The sequence below is a fragment of the Lycorma delicatula genome, chromosome 1, assembly GCF_047948215.1.
Source record: "Lycorma delicatula isolate Av1 chromosome 1, ASM4794821v1, whole genome shotgun sequence".
Lineage (NCBI taxonomy): Eukaryota > Metazoa > Arthropoda > Insecta > Hemiptera > Fulgoridae > Lycorma > Lycorma delicatula.
Genome location: NC_134455.1, coordinates 252,818,746 through 252,839,654, shown reverse-complemented (window position 1 = coordinate 252,839,654; position 20,909 = coordinate 252,818,746). Strand labels below are relative to the sequence as shown.

At 27.7% G+C, this 20,909-nt stretch overlaps 1 protein-coding gene across 1 annotated transcript; it reads right to left on the bottom strand.

Moving 5' to 3' along the window:
- Positions 1–8,962: 8,962 nt before the first annotated feature.
- Positions 8,963–19,435, bottom strand: LOC142317807 (uncharacterized). The gene is given in 3 exon segments (XM_075354356.1): positions 8,963–9,291; positions 18,866–19,354; positions 19,357–19,435. Coding segments are annotated over 3 exon segments (897 nt in total).
- Between the last annotated feature and the right edge of the window lie 1,474 nt (positions 19,436–20,909).

Sequence of the window (20,909 nt, the reverse complement as noted above, 5' to 3'; positions counted from 1 at the left end):
ACATTTAGTCTGTAAATATTTTACCAACATGAAATATTTTTATCTTTATAAGTGAACTCCAGGCAATTAATACAATAAAAATTCCACAGATAATAATTATGTTCTGTTTACGACATATTAATTTATTATTAATGTCAACAATTAACTAATTATATCACACTTTATTCTTGAACAGGAAATCATTGTTTTATAATTGGGGTATGGTGATTTATCTTAATTTTTGTTAGTACAGCCCCAGTCAAATCTGGTCAGCATCTAATTGATAATAATCATTTATATTCATGTTTAGTTGCGACTATAGAGTAGCCATAGTCTCTCTTAGCTTTCTTGTGGAAGTTTATAATGCCTATTCGCAATAAAAACATTCTATCCAGTTATTGGGAGTTCATCACACCACTGCCTATAATCAGTCATACATTATAATCAGCCATTAATCACAATTAATTGTTGAAATCTGTTATCTGATTTATAAATACATACTATTAAAAAGATGACTGCTAATGATAAAAATAAGTACTCATGGAAATGTTAAACAATATGCCATATCAAATGTAAACATTTCATTTCCTTTTCCCATGGCTGACTGTAAAGTGCAATTTTTAAAGCAAAATAATACTTCAAGTAATCTCCATTTAAATAACAGTCTCAACTAAATGTGTCATTTAGTATACTTTTGTATTAAATCATCCATCAGACTAGCCAAAGAGAGGTTAAGAGTTAAGTTAACAGAGGTTAAAGAGGTCAAGTTTTTGTTTAAAAACTGACCTCTCTTAAACTCTAACTAGTCTGACCAAGTTTCTATGTGAACTATGATTTACAATGAAAATTTTGTAGCAGTGTAAAATGAAGGAAGCTAGTAATGAATTCAAAATATGTACTTTTAATCATAGTACAAGTAAGAAAATTCCAATCAAAATTTTAAAAAACTAACACAGATATCATGAGCTTATTAATACCTTGCAATCTGAAATAAAGATTAAAATCCACTATTAGAAGGAAGTTTACAGACTAATAAAAAAAAAACCTTTACAATATTTGTGTATATTTGTTACTTAAAATATTTTAAATATGATTTAGAACTAGTGTAATAATTTGCTTAGGTTGCTGGATACTAATGCAAAAATTAGAAATGCATATATCGATAGTAGGGAATTATGTTTTAGATTTATTCATGTTTAAAGTGAATATTGGTATGACATAGTATTTTCTTTTTTATCATAATTTGATAGGTTCTTGATACAAGCTTACTGTTTTGGTACCATTCTTACTTTCAAGTACTCGACAAATTTTATCACACAGTTTTTGTTTCAAAAGACTAATAAAATGTCTTAAAAAATTTTGATAAGTTTAAGCATGTCACTTCATGTTACATCAAACAAATTAAAAATAAAGTTCAGTGCTTATAATTTTATAAATTTTTTTTAAGTTCTTGGAAGTTGGATTTAATAAATTTTTATTTTGTATTTGTGTTTGATTATTAACAAAAAGCATTTACAATAAGTGATAGCATCTTATCCTTTTGGTTGACATGATCTCAGGTTGATGTGAAATATCAGCCTGCTATGGCATTTTCTATACTTTCCAACAAAGCTTCAAATTTATGTTGTGAATTAGCAAAAAAATAGAATGCATAGAAGTTTATTGTAATTAGGCTGTCAGAAATCTGTAAGTCATCTATTAAGCCATTCTTTGAAGTGAATATTTTTTTAATTTTAGGCGTCTTGTAAATTATATTCTGATGATAGAGTATAATTAAATAAGATTATTTTTAGAATTTTAATTTCATATTGCATTTCTTTATTTTGAATGTTTTCTAAATAATGAATTATGTTGTACATAATCGTTGGTTTATACTATTTAAAATTATAATCTATATATGCAATACTCTTTGTAATATTGTAGTTACATTTGTTTTATTTTTAAAATTATTAAAAAATGGTAATTAAAAAAAATTGTCAACCATAAAAAAAATAGTCTAATGTCGGGAGGAGACCCACCCCTGTGCACACGATGCAACTGCCGCATGACTGTGCACCCCACATTCTCGTGGACTGCGTATGTTATGCGGCATTGCGTCGTCAGTTTAATATACCCAGGAGCATTCGTGATGTCTTGGGTAATGATGGCAGGGTTTTCGAGCGAATGTTTCTCTTTTTGCGTAGTACTGGGTTACTGCAAAGGATTAATATACTTATATATGTTTTTCTGTAAGGAGAGTTTTATAATAATTTTAACCTTTATTTTCGATTTGATTTTTTAGTATAATTTTACTATTCGGGGTTGGGATTTTTGCACAACCCATCAGAGTTAGGTAAGTTTTTATACTTTCTTTATTCTATTATTTTATCTTTAATGTTTTGTCAACTTTGTCTGTGATGTTAGTTTTGGGTTTTATTTTGCCTTCTTGGCTTGTTTTAGTAAATTTTTATTATATGATTAATATTACATTTGCACCTTGTATAGCTTATTATTTCGGAGTTATATTACCCTTTTAATAATACCTACCGGGCGATGATAACGCCCAAGCGTTTTTCGCCCACAAACAAAAAAAAAAAAAAAAAAAAAAAATGGTTGACAATTTTTATTTTATTTATTTAAGTATGACAGAATTTACCATTTTCTCTTCACGAAATCATTAATTTAATACCTTTTTCATGTTACTGTATAATCATTGAGATAATTAATTGGTTTCGTAAAAAGTGGAACCTTACAAGGAAATCATTTTTATAGTGTAACATTTAACGTCTAACACAAATTCTATCTTTTTAAAAATATTATAACGCCGTAAAAAAGTTAGTCACATCTGTTAACTGCCACACCCCTTTAATAAGTGTTTGGAATGTGAGGAGAGCGGGTTAATGGGGCATCATATTATGGGCACACTGCCAGCAGATGGGCACGGAACAATTATTAGAGCTAGTGCGTGTTGTGGTGACTGGTCTGGGTCATTAGGACGGCGTTACCGTCATATAGGTAGAACCGACCTGAATTGATTACATTTATATTTTGATAGTTCTCATACAATTGTTTGGCTGAATTCGATTAACTCTTCATTTTAAATTCATATACAATCAATCTTTTCTAGTTCCTAATAACTACCGTTATATTTTATTTGTCCGTTATTTCTTTACTTTGTGAGTTACTTTTTCCCATAGTTACGCACCTGTATTACTGTAAAAGATTATATCGATTACGAACAATAAAACTGGTTACCTGTTTGAATGAAATATTATTAACGATTACCTACGTAAGGTTCGAATCTCGGTCAGACTTAATATTTTTTATATACAGCAAAATTCTCATCTTAGATAAATATAATTTAACAGCAGCCTGTACTTAAATGAGAAAATAAAATAATAGCGTAAAAGTAATTTTTAATTCTATTAGTTGAGTTGGTTCTCATGAAAAATTATAATAAAGATATAAAAATTGCCGGTATAATTGGTACTAGGTTATTTAAAAATATGGAGAAAGTTTTTCCTCTATACGTCGAAAATACTTTTTGGGATATTATGTTTATATGTTTACTGAAATATTAATCATATCGGAAGAATTTTCAAATTTATCTGAAATCTACAGTACAAATCTAAACTCATCCCGATAATTACGTTTTATTTTAATATTACTTTTTAACGCTGATAAAATTTTGTGGGTAATTGAATTCTACATTCGTTTGATCGTAATCGATTTCTTCTTTTCTTCAAGTCAACATGAACTAAATCTATCTATTTCAGTTGAAGAAGGGAAATCGATTACAGCTAGTGAATATCAATTGTAGATCGGATTTTTATCTATTCGATTAACCAAACGTTTTCGGGTTTCTTTATGGTTTTAATTTTTCTAATAAATTTACTCTTGAATCTATTCTGATTTATTTTTTACTTACATAAATTTATAAATTGTTTATTCATTTATATTATTAAATACAGATTTTATATTCTCAAGAGGAAAGCAAAAATTATTTTTCCGTGACATAAATCGTGAGGCATTTTCTATCGAATCTTACTGTTATGCATGAATTAATATCGTGTCGTGTAAAGATTAGAAAAAGTGTCTATTTCACAAACAAATTATAGCAGTATGTCAGGAAATATATATATATATATATATATATATACTTTTTTAACTGTTAAAGTTAATTTGTAGTAAAACCTCCTCAAATGATTTTTCAGGAAGTAAATTGTAAGTTTTCTGAAGGTTAGAAGAAAATTTTCTAAAAACATTAGAGATATTTAATTTAAAAATGATAATAATAGCTATTATCTTGTCGTTTGCCTATTTACCAAAGTTTATAATTATTATAACTAAATATTATACTAATTATCATATTAGTAATGTATAAAAAAAAAAAAACGAGTAGAGCCTAAAAGATTGTTCTGGTTAGGTTATATCTCAATAAGTCTAACGTAAGTCTAGACTTACGTTTTACTTAGACTTACGTTTCTGACTTACTTGTTTTCTCAGTTTATCACTTGTAAAAGTGATAAACTGAGAAATATTGATTAACCTTTCACTTCCAATTGTGACAGAATAGTTTAAAAATATAACTCATTTGCTATTAAAATATAGTAAAATATTTAGCTTTACAAAAGGTCAAGGACAAAATAATCAACAAATATGAAAACATTTGTAGAAAAATACAATTCTATGTTAAATCCAGAATATAACAAGTTACCTACTTTCTAAATTAACTACCTGGTAAATATAATTGAAAGAAAATATAAGATATAGAAGGAAAATAAAAAATCTATAAAAATAATGACTTAGATGATTTTCTTTAATATTTAACTTTGCTCTACTTTCTTAATTATTTTCTACGTGAATTGCATATTATTGAGCTGTCACGGCAATTAAATGGTTATTTGGGTAGGATAATAAAAAAGCACTTCCTAAATAATTTGTAAACATAAGAAAGAAACATGTTGAAAGAACTTTGACAATATACGTTTCAAAATATTTACTGAAACTATGAACTACGGTGATCTGCTTCTAGATGGCACTCAATTTCAAAATAATATTTCTGTAAAATACAAATTTTCTAAAGAAAATTTTATTCTTATAATATGTAAGATGCATACATATTTGGAAATGCGATTTCGATAAATAATTTATATACAAGAAGTTGGAACTACAGTCTTTCCAATAAATTTTAAAACAAAGTAAAAACATAATGTGAACGACCATATCTGTTACAATAATTCCGAAATAAATAAATATACTCTTAATGAAAGTAAATGTATCTACTTTATATTACTTTACTTTTTACCAAGGATAATTAATATTTTACTATTACTTCTAAGCTAGGAAAATATACTGTATCATTTTTTTAACTTTAGAACTACGGGCCAGTTTTCAAGAAGTGTACATCAAAAAATTTGTTGGCAACCGTACATAACGACTTTGACAAAATCAAAACAAGTCGACCACACCATTTTTTCCAAACTCGATATGCAAAAAATTTTCAAATTGTCAAAAATTTATTAGAAGAGGCATCAAATTGATGAACTTTCATTTAAATCATGATTACTGTCATGTAAAATCAATAATTTGAATGTATGTAAATATAAAGTTCTATAACAACATTATCCGTTCAGAATACGTTTTAAATTACGCCAATACAAAACGGAAAAAAAAGATCATTATGTGAGAAATATATCGTAGTATTAAAAAAATGAAAAAAAAAAAAAAAAAAACAAGTAAAAACGTAAAAATATAATTAGTCAGTTAGCAGATTATTTAATACGAAGTTATAAAGATCAATATGAAAACTTTATTGAAAAGGAAGGAAGGTAAGACTAAATAGTTGAAAATAAAGTACTAAATAAAGTATTCTTGAAAATAAAGTATTAAAATAGTTGAAAATAATTAAATAAAAATAAATAAATATTTGACGTAGTGTGAGGGTAAGTATTCGCAAAATGTAAAAACATTTCATCGAGATCTTAATGCAAAAGATTTCTCGTCTTAATCCTATGAGTGATACCGGTATTGATACTGATTAGAAAAATTTTAATTAAATAATATTGTTGTAGCTCAACAGCATTATTGATCTACTGAAACCCACGATCTAGGATGTTGATTTTCTCCCTTTTTTTGTTTTCATAATACATGTTTATTTACTAATATTTTATTATTTATTATATCAATAACAATAAAGTAATTCATTATGATGTAAAAATGCTTCGTCTTTTGCACACGGTTTTCTTACTATTATTATGAGACTATTTGTGTAAAAAGAAGCGTGTATTATAACTCAACATCAATTAAAAAAAGTGAATCTTTTTAAAATCAATATTATATTATGTCATAGATTATATTTTAAGAAGCTGATAAATGCTTTAAGGTTTTCTTTGATTTGATTAGTAATTTTAATCCTAGAATAATTTACATCATAATTTGAGTTGATTGTTTAATTCAAGACTTCTTATTTTAATGTAGTGATTTCATTTGATGCCTGTTTAGCCACCAAGACCTACACAAACTTTACGTTCCCTATATGTAATATTAATCACGAATAACATAGTAATGAGAATAAAACATTTTAAGCAAAAAGAATTTTTACCGACTTCTAAAAACAGAAGATATATGTAATGTCCCTCACCTTAATGTAAAACTGTATTACACTATTTTGCTCACTTGTTCTTTGCTGATGTTCTTGAATAACTTACAGATTTCTGTTCAAAGGACGAAACGTATCTTGGTCTTTGTCTAGAGAATCGTCAAATGAAACCACCACATTGAAATAAGGCGTTTGAACAAAATCAAAATAATGTAGTTTATTCAAAAATTAAAATGGCCAGTTATAGAAAAACTAAAAATGTATTTTGTTATCGTAAAGTTTAATCTATGACAAGAAAAATTAATGAAAAAAATCTCTTATTTTTTAATTAGAATCCAGTTGACACCTTGTACGTGTACACCATTTAAATTCTGTGGAAAGAATGCTGTTCAACAGGCCTCTTATAAATTTTGAGATTATAATGTTTCTGTTGCATATACCCATAGATGTTTTTCTTTTCCAGTCTTTTAAAAATTTTGATTTCAAAAATTTATTCTATCGTTACATTTTTTAACCAGCTTTTCTTTTCTAAACTGAATTAATACTATCAGTACATGGCTGAAAGATTTCACGTCCTCAGAGAAATGAAGTGAGTAGAATTTCCACTTCATGTAATCCTGTATGTGTCCTTCAAATGTTACGATGCCACTAATGACTGAAGTATCAACATTTTAAGTGTTCTAGTTATAAATTATAATATATGTATATATATATATATACATACGTAGTCAGTTTTATTTCTTAAAAAAAACAAAAAACATAAGAAATATTTCTATAATATTGTGTATGTAATTATACACATATAGTCATTGGGTTTTTAATTGTTTATATCTACTTTATTAAAATTTGAGAAATATAATGTTAATATAAGTAGGCTATTGTCAACTAATGCACTACAATTATTTATTTTTAACGTTTATGAAGGACCAAATGGCATGATGGAGATAATTAGGAAGCAAAGAAAAAACAAAAAAAATATTTTACGATTATTTTATAATAAATATTATTTATATTTATATGTATAAAACAACAAAATAAATAAGTAATCACTAATTTCAATAAATAAAGATTTTCACAGCAAATTACAGCTTATAATATATTTATAAGTTATATATAAAATAGAATTTTAATTCAGTCTTATTTGTAAATAATAAGCCTGAGTTAAAACAAATTTATTTACAAAATCGTGTAACAAAGGTGGACTGGTTTCTGGTTACATCTAATTATCGAACTACTAGTGAAGTGGAGGAAAAAATCTCATCGATCTATCTGTTTTGACACGTTTCAACCAGGTTTATATTTTTAAATATTACTGAATATCTAAGATTGTTTCTTTGGTTAGAACTCTCTTTCAAGATCATAACTTATAATAACGTTAATTATTTTAATATCTTTTGGTAAACGGGTTCGCTTCTCTTATCAATTTTTTGTGCAATTTGTATTCAAATTAAAAAATAAATCAAAACATAGTAGCCGATTACACACGATTACCTGCATATATGCAGCAAAGCTTTGGATAAGCCTGCAGTATTTTTTAAAATTAACTTACGGACTGCAAAGCTTATTTGCATACATATGTATTTATAATGCTTCAATTCTTTTATAAATTAGTCTTTACTATTTTAAACAATAATTTCATTTTTATAGTTTCGAAGATCAGCTTCTCTATGTTAAGATTTGTTATTATAAAATAAATTAACGTTGTAAATAATTATAAATACTTTAAACACAAATTAATAACATATATACACACATAAGATTAAACAATAGTAATAATTTTAATGTATTCATGTCTTTTGATTTAACGTATCGTCTTTTAGTGCAGTAAGCGTGTAATTTTAATGTAGCTCTGTCTATATGGGTTCAATGTTACTTCAATAAATAGATTACGTAAACGTATAAAATTTGTGAGGGTTAAATTTATTGAAGTGCGTTATAATTAAAACGTAGCAGCAGCAGTAACAGAACACGAGAAATCCAAGTGGTTTATAGGTCAATGTCAGGAAGACTGATATTAAGTCTATCTTTGTTAGAGTCATATGTAGTACATCGTCATTTATATCTGAAGTTGAAGAAAGTAAGTAAAATACGTATAAAACTCTAAATCATTAACGGTTTGCAGACAGAGACGGAAATAGTATTTACACAAAAAATGCTTGAATTATAAAAAAAAAGAAGAAAAATGAATGAGTGCTTATTTGAGTATCTAAGTTACTAAGCGTCATTTCCACTAATATTGTCATTTAACATATGGTAACGTCAATTAGTGTTAAACGTAATTATTTGTACGTATGTGTAGTAGTCTATCGTACCTAGTAATTGTACATAAAAATAAAACAAAAATTAAGTAACGAAAGTGTACAGTTTTTACATTCCGACTCTGCGAAGGATTAGACGAGAGATCTAATCTTTCTTATCTTCTTTAGAATCCGGCTCGTACGCCCGATAAGCTAATTGGTGAGGGTCCTGCATGGCTCTAGCGTAGTGTCCGTGGTGTTCTTCGTAATGAGGATGGGCGACTACTTCGTAGCTAGATGAGTGGTTTTTGCTGGCAAGCAGCTTTTGAAGCCCGATGAGAGCGGAGAGTACCAAAGCGAGTTTGCCGACGATGAGCGCCTTGAGGGCAAGTAAAGCTAGAGCACCTAATGCCAAGGGAATGAGAGCAGCAGCCTTCATCTTGAGCAACAACAAGAGAGGCAACAACATCTTTTTGTTCTTCTTCTTTCCTCGGGCTAAACAAATAAAAAAAAATTGTTATTAACATTAATTTTTTGTGACAATAAGCGATTTATTTATGTATTAGTTTACGTTTATACTCAATGCGTGAAATTAAAACAAATATGTAAGACAATAATAAAATATAATAATATAAGAAGCTAACTACATAATATACACAACACATTTCAAATTTTATGAGTACCCTAAACATTTTTTGACTCGTACCTAATCTCGTGAACATTACTATTTTAAAATTTAACAGTTTGCAGATTCGTTTTATTATGTTAGTTGCCTTACTGTAATTTTGTTTTAATTAATATGGTTGTAATGCACAAGTGTTTATATATTTTTTAACAATGTTTTACTTATTTTTAAAGTTGTTCCACTCTTGCTCCCTCTTTTAGTTACAATATTTATCGTTACCCTTGTGCGATTAGACTGACAGACTGACACTCGTACTTAATGTTATTTCTAAACAGAATTTCACATCAATATTGATCTTATTATCCAAGATACGTTAATTTGTTCACTTTGATTTTCAGATGTTATCGTGTATATATATATATATATACATAAATTATCTTGCAAAATATCTAATATTAATAAATTTGTTCGTACACTATATAATCATTTTTCAATATTAATCTCTTTTGAATGATAACCCAGTAAAGGAAGGCTAGAAGTAGTGAAGAGAATTTGATAAGATAATTTTACATTGAACAATCAAATTTTATAAACGATAATTAAAAGTCTCTGTAGGAGTGTTATTTGCTCGAAGGATGAATGAAATTGTCCATTGTAACCCACAGCCTCTGTATCAACCATAGATAAAACCAAAGACGTGCTCTTATTTATAAGCTTTGGAGTAGGAGACAGTTCCTTTTTTTATATATATGATGCATATATATGCATCATTTTATATCATATATCATTTTATATATATGATATATATATATGTATATATATATGATGACTAGTCAGATAAAAATATACATTATCCAATTTATGTATGTGTATTGTTAAAAAAAATTATACACGACTTTGACAACGAGCTGAAAAAAAAAAATAAAATGGTCAGTTTTCTTATAGTTGATTTTTTTGTTAATTTTTGTAATAACCTACATTTTTTACTTTACCCCGAAGAATAAAGTATAATAAAACTATACTTCTTATTTTATTAATTTATATAATAGAGTTTGCAAAGTTTGCATCGAAATATTTTTTGAATTTATTAATGAGAAGGATATTAAATTTTTAATTTTACAAAAATATCAATAAAATAAAACATTACTGTCTGAATTTTTATTAACATATTTATTTTTGCGACTTTGTATTTTAATATAAATTAAAAATACTACAAATTCAACAATATAGAAATATATTTGCGCTTACAATCTTGGGATAGTAAAATATCATACTACAGAATGAGCCACTTGTAACTAAGTTACAAGCCGATAACACTCTTAAACGTTGAACCGACAAGGGTAGGGCAAAACTGGATATGATGAACGTATTTTAAAATGAGAGAAACCAAATTTACGTATACTTGTTGACTTTTGATTATCATATAAATGTAAGATTATGAAATAAACATTTTTATATCAATAACTTTAACTTTAAGAAATTTTAATTTTAAAGTTTAATTTTATTTATTTTTAATCAACTTTTAATTTTTTCTTCTTCTTTTCAATTAACTTTAATTTAATTTAAATGTTAACCTTAAATTTTTTTTCATTTTTATAACAATTACAATTGTATAAATATTAAAATTTTAATTTTAATTTTTTCTTTAAAATCGGGTGGACAATTAATTATTTCTTTAAAAGAACTTGATTTAAATTAAGGTCTAAAATTTATCGTAAATTTCTTCTTCATTATTTAAATAAAATACAAGTTAAATTGTTCACATTACTTACTCGAATTAATTTTATTTACTTTTATTTTTTATATACTTTTACTTTGATACGGGGCTAGAAACCAGGAAAAAAACACACTCTAACTACACACTAGTGTGTCATTTAAGAAGTAGAAACATCAGGAGTTAAATGCATTACAGGAAGTGTGCCAATGCTTCGACAAGAATTCCATATTTGCTGCTCAGCCTAAAGCGAGTGCAAAGCTGTTTTAACTTGACGAACCAGTCGTTAAATAAAGAGATCACGCAAGTGTTCCAGGAGGTCGCTATTGATGAACGAAAATATCGCTCTTTCTTTCTCTTAATTTTCTATTTCATTCACTCTCTTCATCCTTTCGTTTCAGAAATGTCATTTAGCTACATTTTTAATTGTATTATATTAATAATTAACCAGACGAATATGCACAACGAAATTTCTAGCACATATATTTATATATAAATAATATATTTGTTTGTACGCGTGAACTGTGTTAGGCTATGTCATACGAAATTCTTCTAATCGTTTAATTTAAGGGAAATGTAGTTTGACAGATAAATATATAAACGACGTTTTAGTTAATTATACTACAAAATTAAGATTAATGTAATGAATTGCATTTTATAAAGGACGATTAAAAAATAATAAAAGAAAATAATAATTTTATTTATTAAATGAAAAACAAAATCATAAAAATACCAAAACATAACAGCTAATGCTAAAAAAGCGCGTGAAAGTTAACCAAAAGAGAAATTTTTACGGTTTGATTTGTATTTAAATGATTAGCGCGTTTACCTACATATACTCGTGTCAGTGGGCATATATAAATATAAACCTGTCTCTACTTTCAGTGGAACAAACTAAGTTAAATTTATAAAATTAATTTTATAACTTAACAGAAAGGAAAAACGTTAAATAAGTTATGCCGGAAGTAAAGAAAAAAAGAAACCGGGTAATATCTTAATTTGCTTTACAATTTTTTAAATTTCAACATTTTATTAACGATGTTTCAGAGATCTAGTTGTATTATTATTGATACCTGTGTTTTTTGACAAACGTTTCTTAAGTTACTTATTTGATTCTTTTCCTTTTTATTACAGTTTAATGAAATTACAAGACAATAATAACATTATTAATTTATGTTAAAAAACAATCGTAATGGAGGTAGTTAAAATTAATAATGATGGTATTTCTAAAATGTATTTTTATTTTTTTTAAATGAAAAATATATTAAAATGAAAAAAAAATGGATAGCGTTTCATTTATAATTAAATGTTTAATACTTTTATAATATTACTTTATTAATAGTTTTATGGGAATACTTTTGTGCGGTTGACTATGACCTATTCCCTCAGTTGTAGTGTAAAACGTGTTTCCAAAGATCCATGTGAGGTCTTCTAAGAAAGGACAAGTCCTAAAAGAAGTGACATTTCTTTCCGGGTAAAGGACACATAACTTTATGTCGGAGAGTAGTACAGTGACCCACAATAGAGTAACATTTCCACCTGTTAGATAGCTTGTTTATTGTTATTTATAAACATATCCGTCTTTCCCTACAACAGATTAGCGGCGAGTCAATATATTTCTCCGGTAACACACTTCTACTTTATTAATATGTTAGTCGTATTTGTACTGCCATCACATCCTCTAACGATTCATTTATAACTAATTTAAACCTAACACCGTATTAAACTGATATTTGTGTACGTGATAAGTAATGGTTTACAATTATGATTAAAATTCTGAGCAAATACTGCAATCCCAAGGGTATATTTGTTTTTAAAGAAAGAGTGTGATATTGAAAGATACAATAACGATATAACCTGCTCTTGCCCGATATAGAATATACAAATTTAACAAAATTTTCAGCAGAAATTTCACCCTGTTGCATTCTCATGTTAAATTATAGTTATCATTGTCTAATTGCTTTCTATATGATTGAGCTCCGAGGTGCAATGTCATCCTTTCCCTCAAACGGTCGGAAGTTTAAGGGTTCAATTCTTGATCAAGTATGATATTTTATGGCACACTAAGAATTTTATGATCGTTAAGAAAATTCTACAATATAAAATCCGCCAAAACCCCGCAGCTAACAAAAAAACAAAACAAATGAATAGATCCGCCGATCTACATTACGGTGAAGTAGCGTCCGAACCTTTTATATATAATATTACTTATAATAACTTGAATAGGGTGCGTAAAATAATTAATGAGTTTGTTAAAAATGACTAAATTTATACTTATATTTTTAAAATATTCAGACAAATTTCATTAATTTCTTCGCACAAGTATCAGGTTTTGTCTCAGTGAAATAAATAATATTAAAGATAATTGAAAATTTAATTTTTGTCGCATAATTTTTGTTAGACTCAATACTTAAGGAAATAAAATACATTTTTAAATTCTACCAAACTTAAATAGTTTGATGTAATGGCGATTATTTTTTTAAATATCATGAAGTAATGAAATCATTAGTCATTAAGTTCATTCTGGTTTTAGTAATATTATCTTTTTAAATTTCCTTCTTTAACTGTCTGTATCTAACGATTTTATTTTTTCTCACTGAAACTAACTTTTTTGTATTATCGTCAATAAACAAATGGCTGCTGTTTGAAAAATAATTTTGGTATTTTTAAAAAGTAATTTATTGGTAAGAGTTATGTATTTAAAATTGATTGAATTATTGGAAAAAATTTGGATTGGTCATCGTGTTTACAAATACAATGAATATTTGATCTCTGTTTCATTTTAAGAGTTTAAAAATAATTTAAAAAATATCTATTTGGTTCTAAACTTTTATAACCGCTAATAACATTTGAAAATGTAGTTATTAATAATATATTTTTGTATTTCACTTTACTTTCAAAAACAGTTAAAATATAACAATTTATTTAAATATTGAAACAGAACTCGAATTTGTTTTTACTGAAATCTGGGAGTGGATTAATAATCCAAGGAGAGAAAGTAGTGGTTTAAGATTCAATGGTAATATTATTCTTTTGGCTGATATCTAAAATGAATTATGAGAAATATTGAATTGTTGCTCGGAAGTGAATTTAATTAAAAAAAAAAAAAAAAAAAAAAAAACATTAGAATTCAATAGAGGATAATGAGGTATTACTAGAACACGTTATATTAGAATCTGGAAAATTCTGGTATAAGGTAGTAAAATTACAAAGGTGGACGAATAGCAGATGGATTACGATGATGGATAAATGGCATAAGGTTCACTTCAAGAGTAGACTGCACAAGAAAGAGAGTTGTTGCAGAAAAAAGAAAATCCTCTAAATTAAATAATATTTATCTAAGAATAAGAAATATATCTTTAAAAAGATTTATTTCTGAAAGAAACTGTTTCTAGTAGCATGATAAATAGTGAAATCAGAATTAAACCGTAGAGATGTTGAAGGAGGATGCTGAAATATTAGGTGGATTGAAAACATTTACCGTGAGGAGAATAATTTTCTCTTTCCTATTTAAGGGATACACGGTATGTGAAAATCTATGGCAGAATCTTGTTAAGAGAGGAACTTCTTCCTCTTTCCTGTCTAGCCTCTGGGAATTACCGTCTCGTATTACTTCAGAGGATGAATGAGGATAATACGTATGACTGTAAGTGAAGTATAGTTTCGTACGGTCTCAGGTCGACCATTTCTGAGATGTGTGGTTAATTGAAACCCAATCACCAAAGAATACCGGTATCTACAATCTAGTCTTCATATCCTTATAAAAATAACTGCCTTTACTAGGACCTGAACGCTGGAACTGTGGACTTCCAAATCAGCTGATTTGCGAAGACGCGTTCACCACTAGACCAAGCCGGTGGGTTAAGGAGGAATTAGGTAAAGGTAAAGGAAGACCATACCTTAAGACTACCAGCTTTATTTCATTTGGTGTAGAAATAGTCTATTGCCTTTGAATAGTCTAAAAGTTGCGGAGGAAGAATAATATTGGACCGTGTAAAAAACTAATATATCAGGGTTTAGTAAGTGTGTCGAGAATAAAGGTTTGGCACAGAGAAAAAAGCATCAACCTAGCCAAATGATTGCCGATGAAAATAAAATATATAAATCCAATTTTTTTTCATGGCGATAACAATGAGTCATTAAAAAAAAGTATTATTACCCGCATTTAAGGTGTAGAACAACGTAATTTTCATGAAATTCGTTTATGTAAGATATAATTACCTCGTTAAAGCCTATCATGGCTATGAACGGGGGCTGGTGTGGCGAGACCGGAATCGTCACCAGGCGGGTGTCTTCCCGTACGGCGGTTGGGATGTATGTAATATATAATTATTTTCAGCAGAACCAATACTTTCAAATGAAAATAAAATTGAAATAAAGTAAATTAAGAATTAAAATTAAATATACATTTTATTGATATATTCTTAAATATTAGAAAAAGTGGCAATTCATTCTTAAAAATCAATAACAGGGCGTAGATTAATGAGTAGATAAATATAACGATGAAAGGTATACAAATCCGATTTTAATATTATAAAAAAGTTGTTGTTGTATTACAACAAACCGTTCGAGCTATGCTATATAGTTCAAGATATACTACAAAACAAAAAAAAATATATTTTAAACTTAGAAGAGCAGTTTATAATTACATACAATTTTTCTTATCAAACCCTGTGCAAAAACTCACAAAAAATGATTTCACTAATATCTGAAAGAAATTTCAATGATTAAAGAACACTAGGAAAACTCAAAGTAAGTTAGATTGAAGAAGATTAACGGATTAAGGAAAAGGAATTAAAAAAATATATATATTTGCACAAACAAGTAACAATTAAAAGAAAAAAGTAAAAAAAATAATAATTTATGTTTATAATTATCACAATGTATTACATTTTGGATGATATGTCAGTTTAATATAATGGGTAAAGCTTAATTTTTGCGAAAATGATTAAATGTTTGTTTTTTCTTACTATTTTCACAAAATACAGTAATTCGTTTCCTGAATTAAATAAGCACAACCACATATATAAAAAATTGTGCTCATAAACAGTCTTACAAAAGCTGAAATAGTACGAAAGTTAAATTATTTTTTTGGAAAAGGTATTAGAATATACTTTTAATTTCTTAAGCTTTCTTAATTATATTATTTTAATTAATACTTAAAGGCAAATATGTCCCGGTAATAGTAAAGTTGACATTTTTTTCATGCAGACGTCTGAATGTAATTACGCTTGCGTTACGTTCCGCAACGCAAACAGTAAAAATTATTGTTATGAGAATCTTGTTATGTCTTGATAACAGTTTGTAAAATATGTTATCTTTCGATAGATAGTTAAAATAATATTAATAATGATGTATTATAGTTAATTGATTAACAGTTCAATAGCTTTTTTAAGAGTTATAATCTTTTAGTATACAGCTAGCCTTGTGGTACAGATTTTTAGTACCATCTGGATTTCGAGGAGGATCTGTCAAGCTGATATGCAAGATTATATTCATTTCAATGAAGAATCGAAGGAGAAAACCGATTCACTCATCTCTTAATAAGCCCGACACGGGGATGCTTGTTACACTTCATGATGTCTGTGATATTACTGGCAGTGGCTTTGATTCCTTTAAGGTTATTAATGTCCGTAACAGCTTTGGCACTTATCAAATATATTTTAGTCGAAATAAGTTTTGAAATTAAAATAATTGCGACCTTGTTTCTTGTTGGGTTTTCTTTTTATAAATTCTAATTTTTTTTCGATAAACAATCCTAATATTTTTGATTATGTGTTAGTTTAGGTTTGGTTTATACCCCATTCCTGACTGTTCCCTTTGCTTCTATTTATTTAATAAAATCTGCAACATGATAAAGAGTTTTCAGCTTCCTGAAAAATAATTATACTTGTTTTTCTAGAATTATAATTATAATTTATTAGTTATTTCAAAAGTGTTTTTGCTATTATATAAACCTTTTTGTAGTAAGTTTGATCAATGATTTGACTGACCTATTATTTCGATTTAAAATTTGAAATGCGTGACGTATAACTATGACCGTAAAGTGAAGTCTTAGAAATCAATTACAGATTTATTTTAAATATAACTGTTACTAACGGAGGATCGCAATTGTTTCAGAAATTTCAATTAATGAATACATTCTCAAACTACTTATTCAAGATCAATTATACCGTAAAATTAACATTTGGTACATTTAATTATTTAAATAAGGATGCCACTATTGTCTGTAATAAACTTAACAGAAAGATACGTGTGAGGTCAAGGACTGTATCTGAGGTCAAGGGATACAGAGGAAGAAATAATTCAATGTTATACGCTTTCTCTCTCTGCTATTGTCACGGTCCTATTATGCAAACATCTCGCATTAGTACTTTCTTCCACCTTCATCATCTATTACGTTAGCTTAGTGCATGTTTTGTTGAAATTGGTTGTAAAATACCTTATTTTTAATATGCACTTATACGTATGTACTTTCAAATAAATCTCACGTTATTAAATTCTCGAAACTGAAAAATGAATCAGTTTATTTTCTTATACACAGATTTTAAATTTTTAATGAAATATTTTATTCTTCCCAATATTAAGCGGATATAATACTGGGATTATCTTTTTTATTCTTATGAAATTATCATAAAAATGTATTTCTGTAAATTTCTAATATCGAGGTATTAAGTTCTAATTTTGCGCACCAAATTCCAATTAAGACGCATTTTATGAAAAAAGCAAAGGTCAAAGATTTATTATCTGTTTAATTTTAACAAAAATATTTAAAAAAATCCATTGAGGATGGTTTGCAGTTGACAAAAAAATTACTTTTTTTAAGGAAGTTGATAATGTCAATGTTTAAACTTTGTTTTAATATTAATTTTTAAAATTACTTTCAGGAAATAATAACAGCATGTTAACCTTAATAGAAATGACCCTTAATGCAGTAAGCTCATTAAAAATAATAATATATAAATAAATAATGAATGTTACGGTGAGGTTTTATTAATTATTTAGCTGTTTAGAGTTCAAAAGTAAAATATCTTAACGCTTGTGACTTGTAACGGAATATAATTTGTTTACTAGATAATTAATTATTTAGCAAGCGGTTTCAATGATCTCAAAATTGATCTCAATTTAAACTTTTTGTAAGAGCGATTCTTTCTTTAATTATAACAATTGCTAAGACAATACATTTGACTGTAGATTCTCATTGTAATTATGATATAAAAATTATTGTGTTATAACAAAATTTGTTTTTTAATACATAGTAAATGAAAAATTAAGACCGTAAGTACATTATATTAAAAGTTACATTTATGAAGGAAAAAATTATAATTTCTAACAAAACCAGTGCCGATGTTAATTTCATAGGAAAAACCTGGAACGTTTTTCGGAAACGTAATCTCCATAATAAATAATCACTCATTGATTTCAAATAAAATCTAAAGTAAAATTATTTTTGAACAATCGCACATATTTCGATTCTAAATTTCGGGAAATATTTCACTAATTACAAATCTCAGTAAAATTCTTTCCGTCGGTAAAGACCCTAGTGTATAAACACGGAAGTGACTAAAAAATAGTCTTAAACAAACATTATTTTTATTTATCTATTATAAAAAATAATTAAGCTGACTAAAAACACATTTTTTGGTTCTTTTAATTACACTAATTTATTCACAATTGCTACCGAAATGCATTATGTTTATATAAATTAAGTTTATAATTAAAAAATTTACCTTCTTCAAGAGTTTTTTTCATATCATTAATTGAAGATTCGGGCACTTTAAGTTGCAGCGTACGGCTTTCCAAGAAACGAGCTACTCTGTCAACAAGCATGTTTTCCACTTGGGTGTCACGGCTCTCAGCATCCTTCGGAAGGCTAGCGTCTAATTCGTCTTCGGACAGCGCTCTGCCGTTTAATATACGAGAATTTTCTTCTGTGTCGGTTCTGACTAAAGAAATACCATCGATGAGAGAAATGTCGTCAGATTTCCTTAGCGCACGATCAACGTAAGTTAACATTCTCATTTTGAGGCAGAGCATCATATCCTTATCACCACATCCTTGAACCATCCTATAAGCCATTCCGAGGCTATCTTCTAACATAGAGGAAGATTGTTGCGTCTCCTTCACTCCATCCGTCGTCGGGTATCCTAAGACTCCCGAAGACCAGAGGACCACACATATTACCGTACACGTAACCCTCATCATCTTCACCACAGAACGACTATCAACAAATGAAGGCGCTCTTACACAAAAGCTTCTTTTATCCACTCCTTAAATTGATAAACCTGTAGAGAAATCATAATATATGCTGATGTGGTGGGGAAGTGCTTGCCCTCTATACAGCCTGTTACTCCAGCCCCCTCCCAGCAGTGGCGGCATGGCACGTTCACCGCCCGATCAGACAGCGAGCGGTTATTCTAAAAAGTGAAACACCGCCTTACCTATCTACTGCTGAATTATTCCTCATACCTTTACTTTTACAAGTACGCGTATAGTATATTAAACCCAAACTTAGAAAGTTTAGCTTTATCAAGAAAGTTTACGTACTCTCTCGATTACTCTATACTGAAAAAGTACAGTAATAATAAGAGTACGAATTAAACTTTTAAAGAAGCAACACTCGACGAAGTAAGCGATTAGCGAAATTTATGATTTGTTTATATTTTTTACTATTATATTCGTATAGAAATACGGCATAAAGGAAAGTATTTATATTTTTACAGAAAGAATAATAATTTAACGAGTGTAGATACTACTTTTTTACAAGGAAAATACCGCTTTCATATAAAAATAAGAAAAAAAATTACTAATTTGTGTGCCACTTCAAAAGTGAATGGATTAGTTAAACATTATATCCTGTCAGAAATTGGTTCCTGCCACTTCCCAAACATCATACTAAATATCAAATAACGTTTTATCGCATTCATTTAATCTTTTTGTACCCCCTTAACCTAAACATCTTTTTTATTTTTTGTTTCTGTATTAATCTTAAACATTTTGTATCAATTTAAAAACTACCATTTTTAGTGATAGAGATTTGCTGAAAGCTGCCAAAAAATAGTTTTATTGAAAAAAAATTTTATTTGAATACTTCTTTTGTAATTATATTTAAAAAAATACTGTTTTCGCTTTAAAGATGTTTAAATGTAACTATTTTACAGATATCTGATTTAAAAACAAGCTGTATAATAAATGACTTTGGCCATGATTTCCAAATTTATTAATTAAATTTAAATTTTATATGATTGTCACGGACTGTAAAAAATATTAATTTATTTACCATTAAAAACTAATATTCATTAATCTGATTTCTCATTAAATGAGGATGAACAGTTCGGTGTTAAATTTCCCTTTATTGTTTGATAAGAAATCAATGCTTTTTTCCTTAAACTCTCAGTTATTCTAGGATAGTCTTCTCAAGTAATTTAGGAGAAAGAAATCATTTATCAAAGTCTTATCTGTAAAGTTCTGTGCAGTGATTTTCTATGTGCGTAGTCGTGAATCTCCTACATGTGTCTCGGTTCAACTTATCCGAGCCGGAACGATTTCACTTTAACTGGTCGAATACAATCTCACTTTTAATAAACTAAAATGTAATTAATATGAGCAAGGAATTTTATAGAAGTGCAAAGTTGTGACAGTGGTAACATTTTTGGAATCTTTATTGTTCAACTCAAGAGTATCACTTGATACTACAAACGTTTAAATTTAATAATAATTATTTTCTTGATGGGACTTTTATAGTATGTAAAAACAATATAAATATATGGCCCT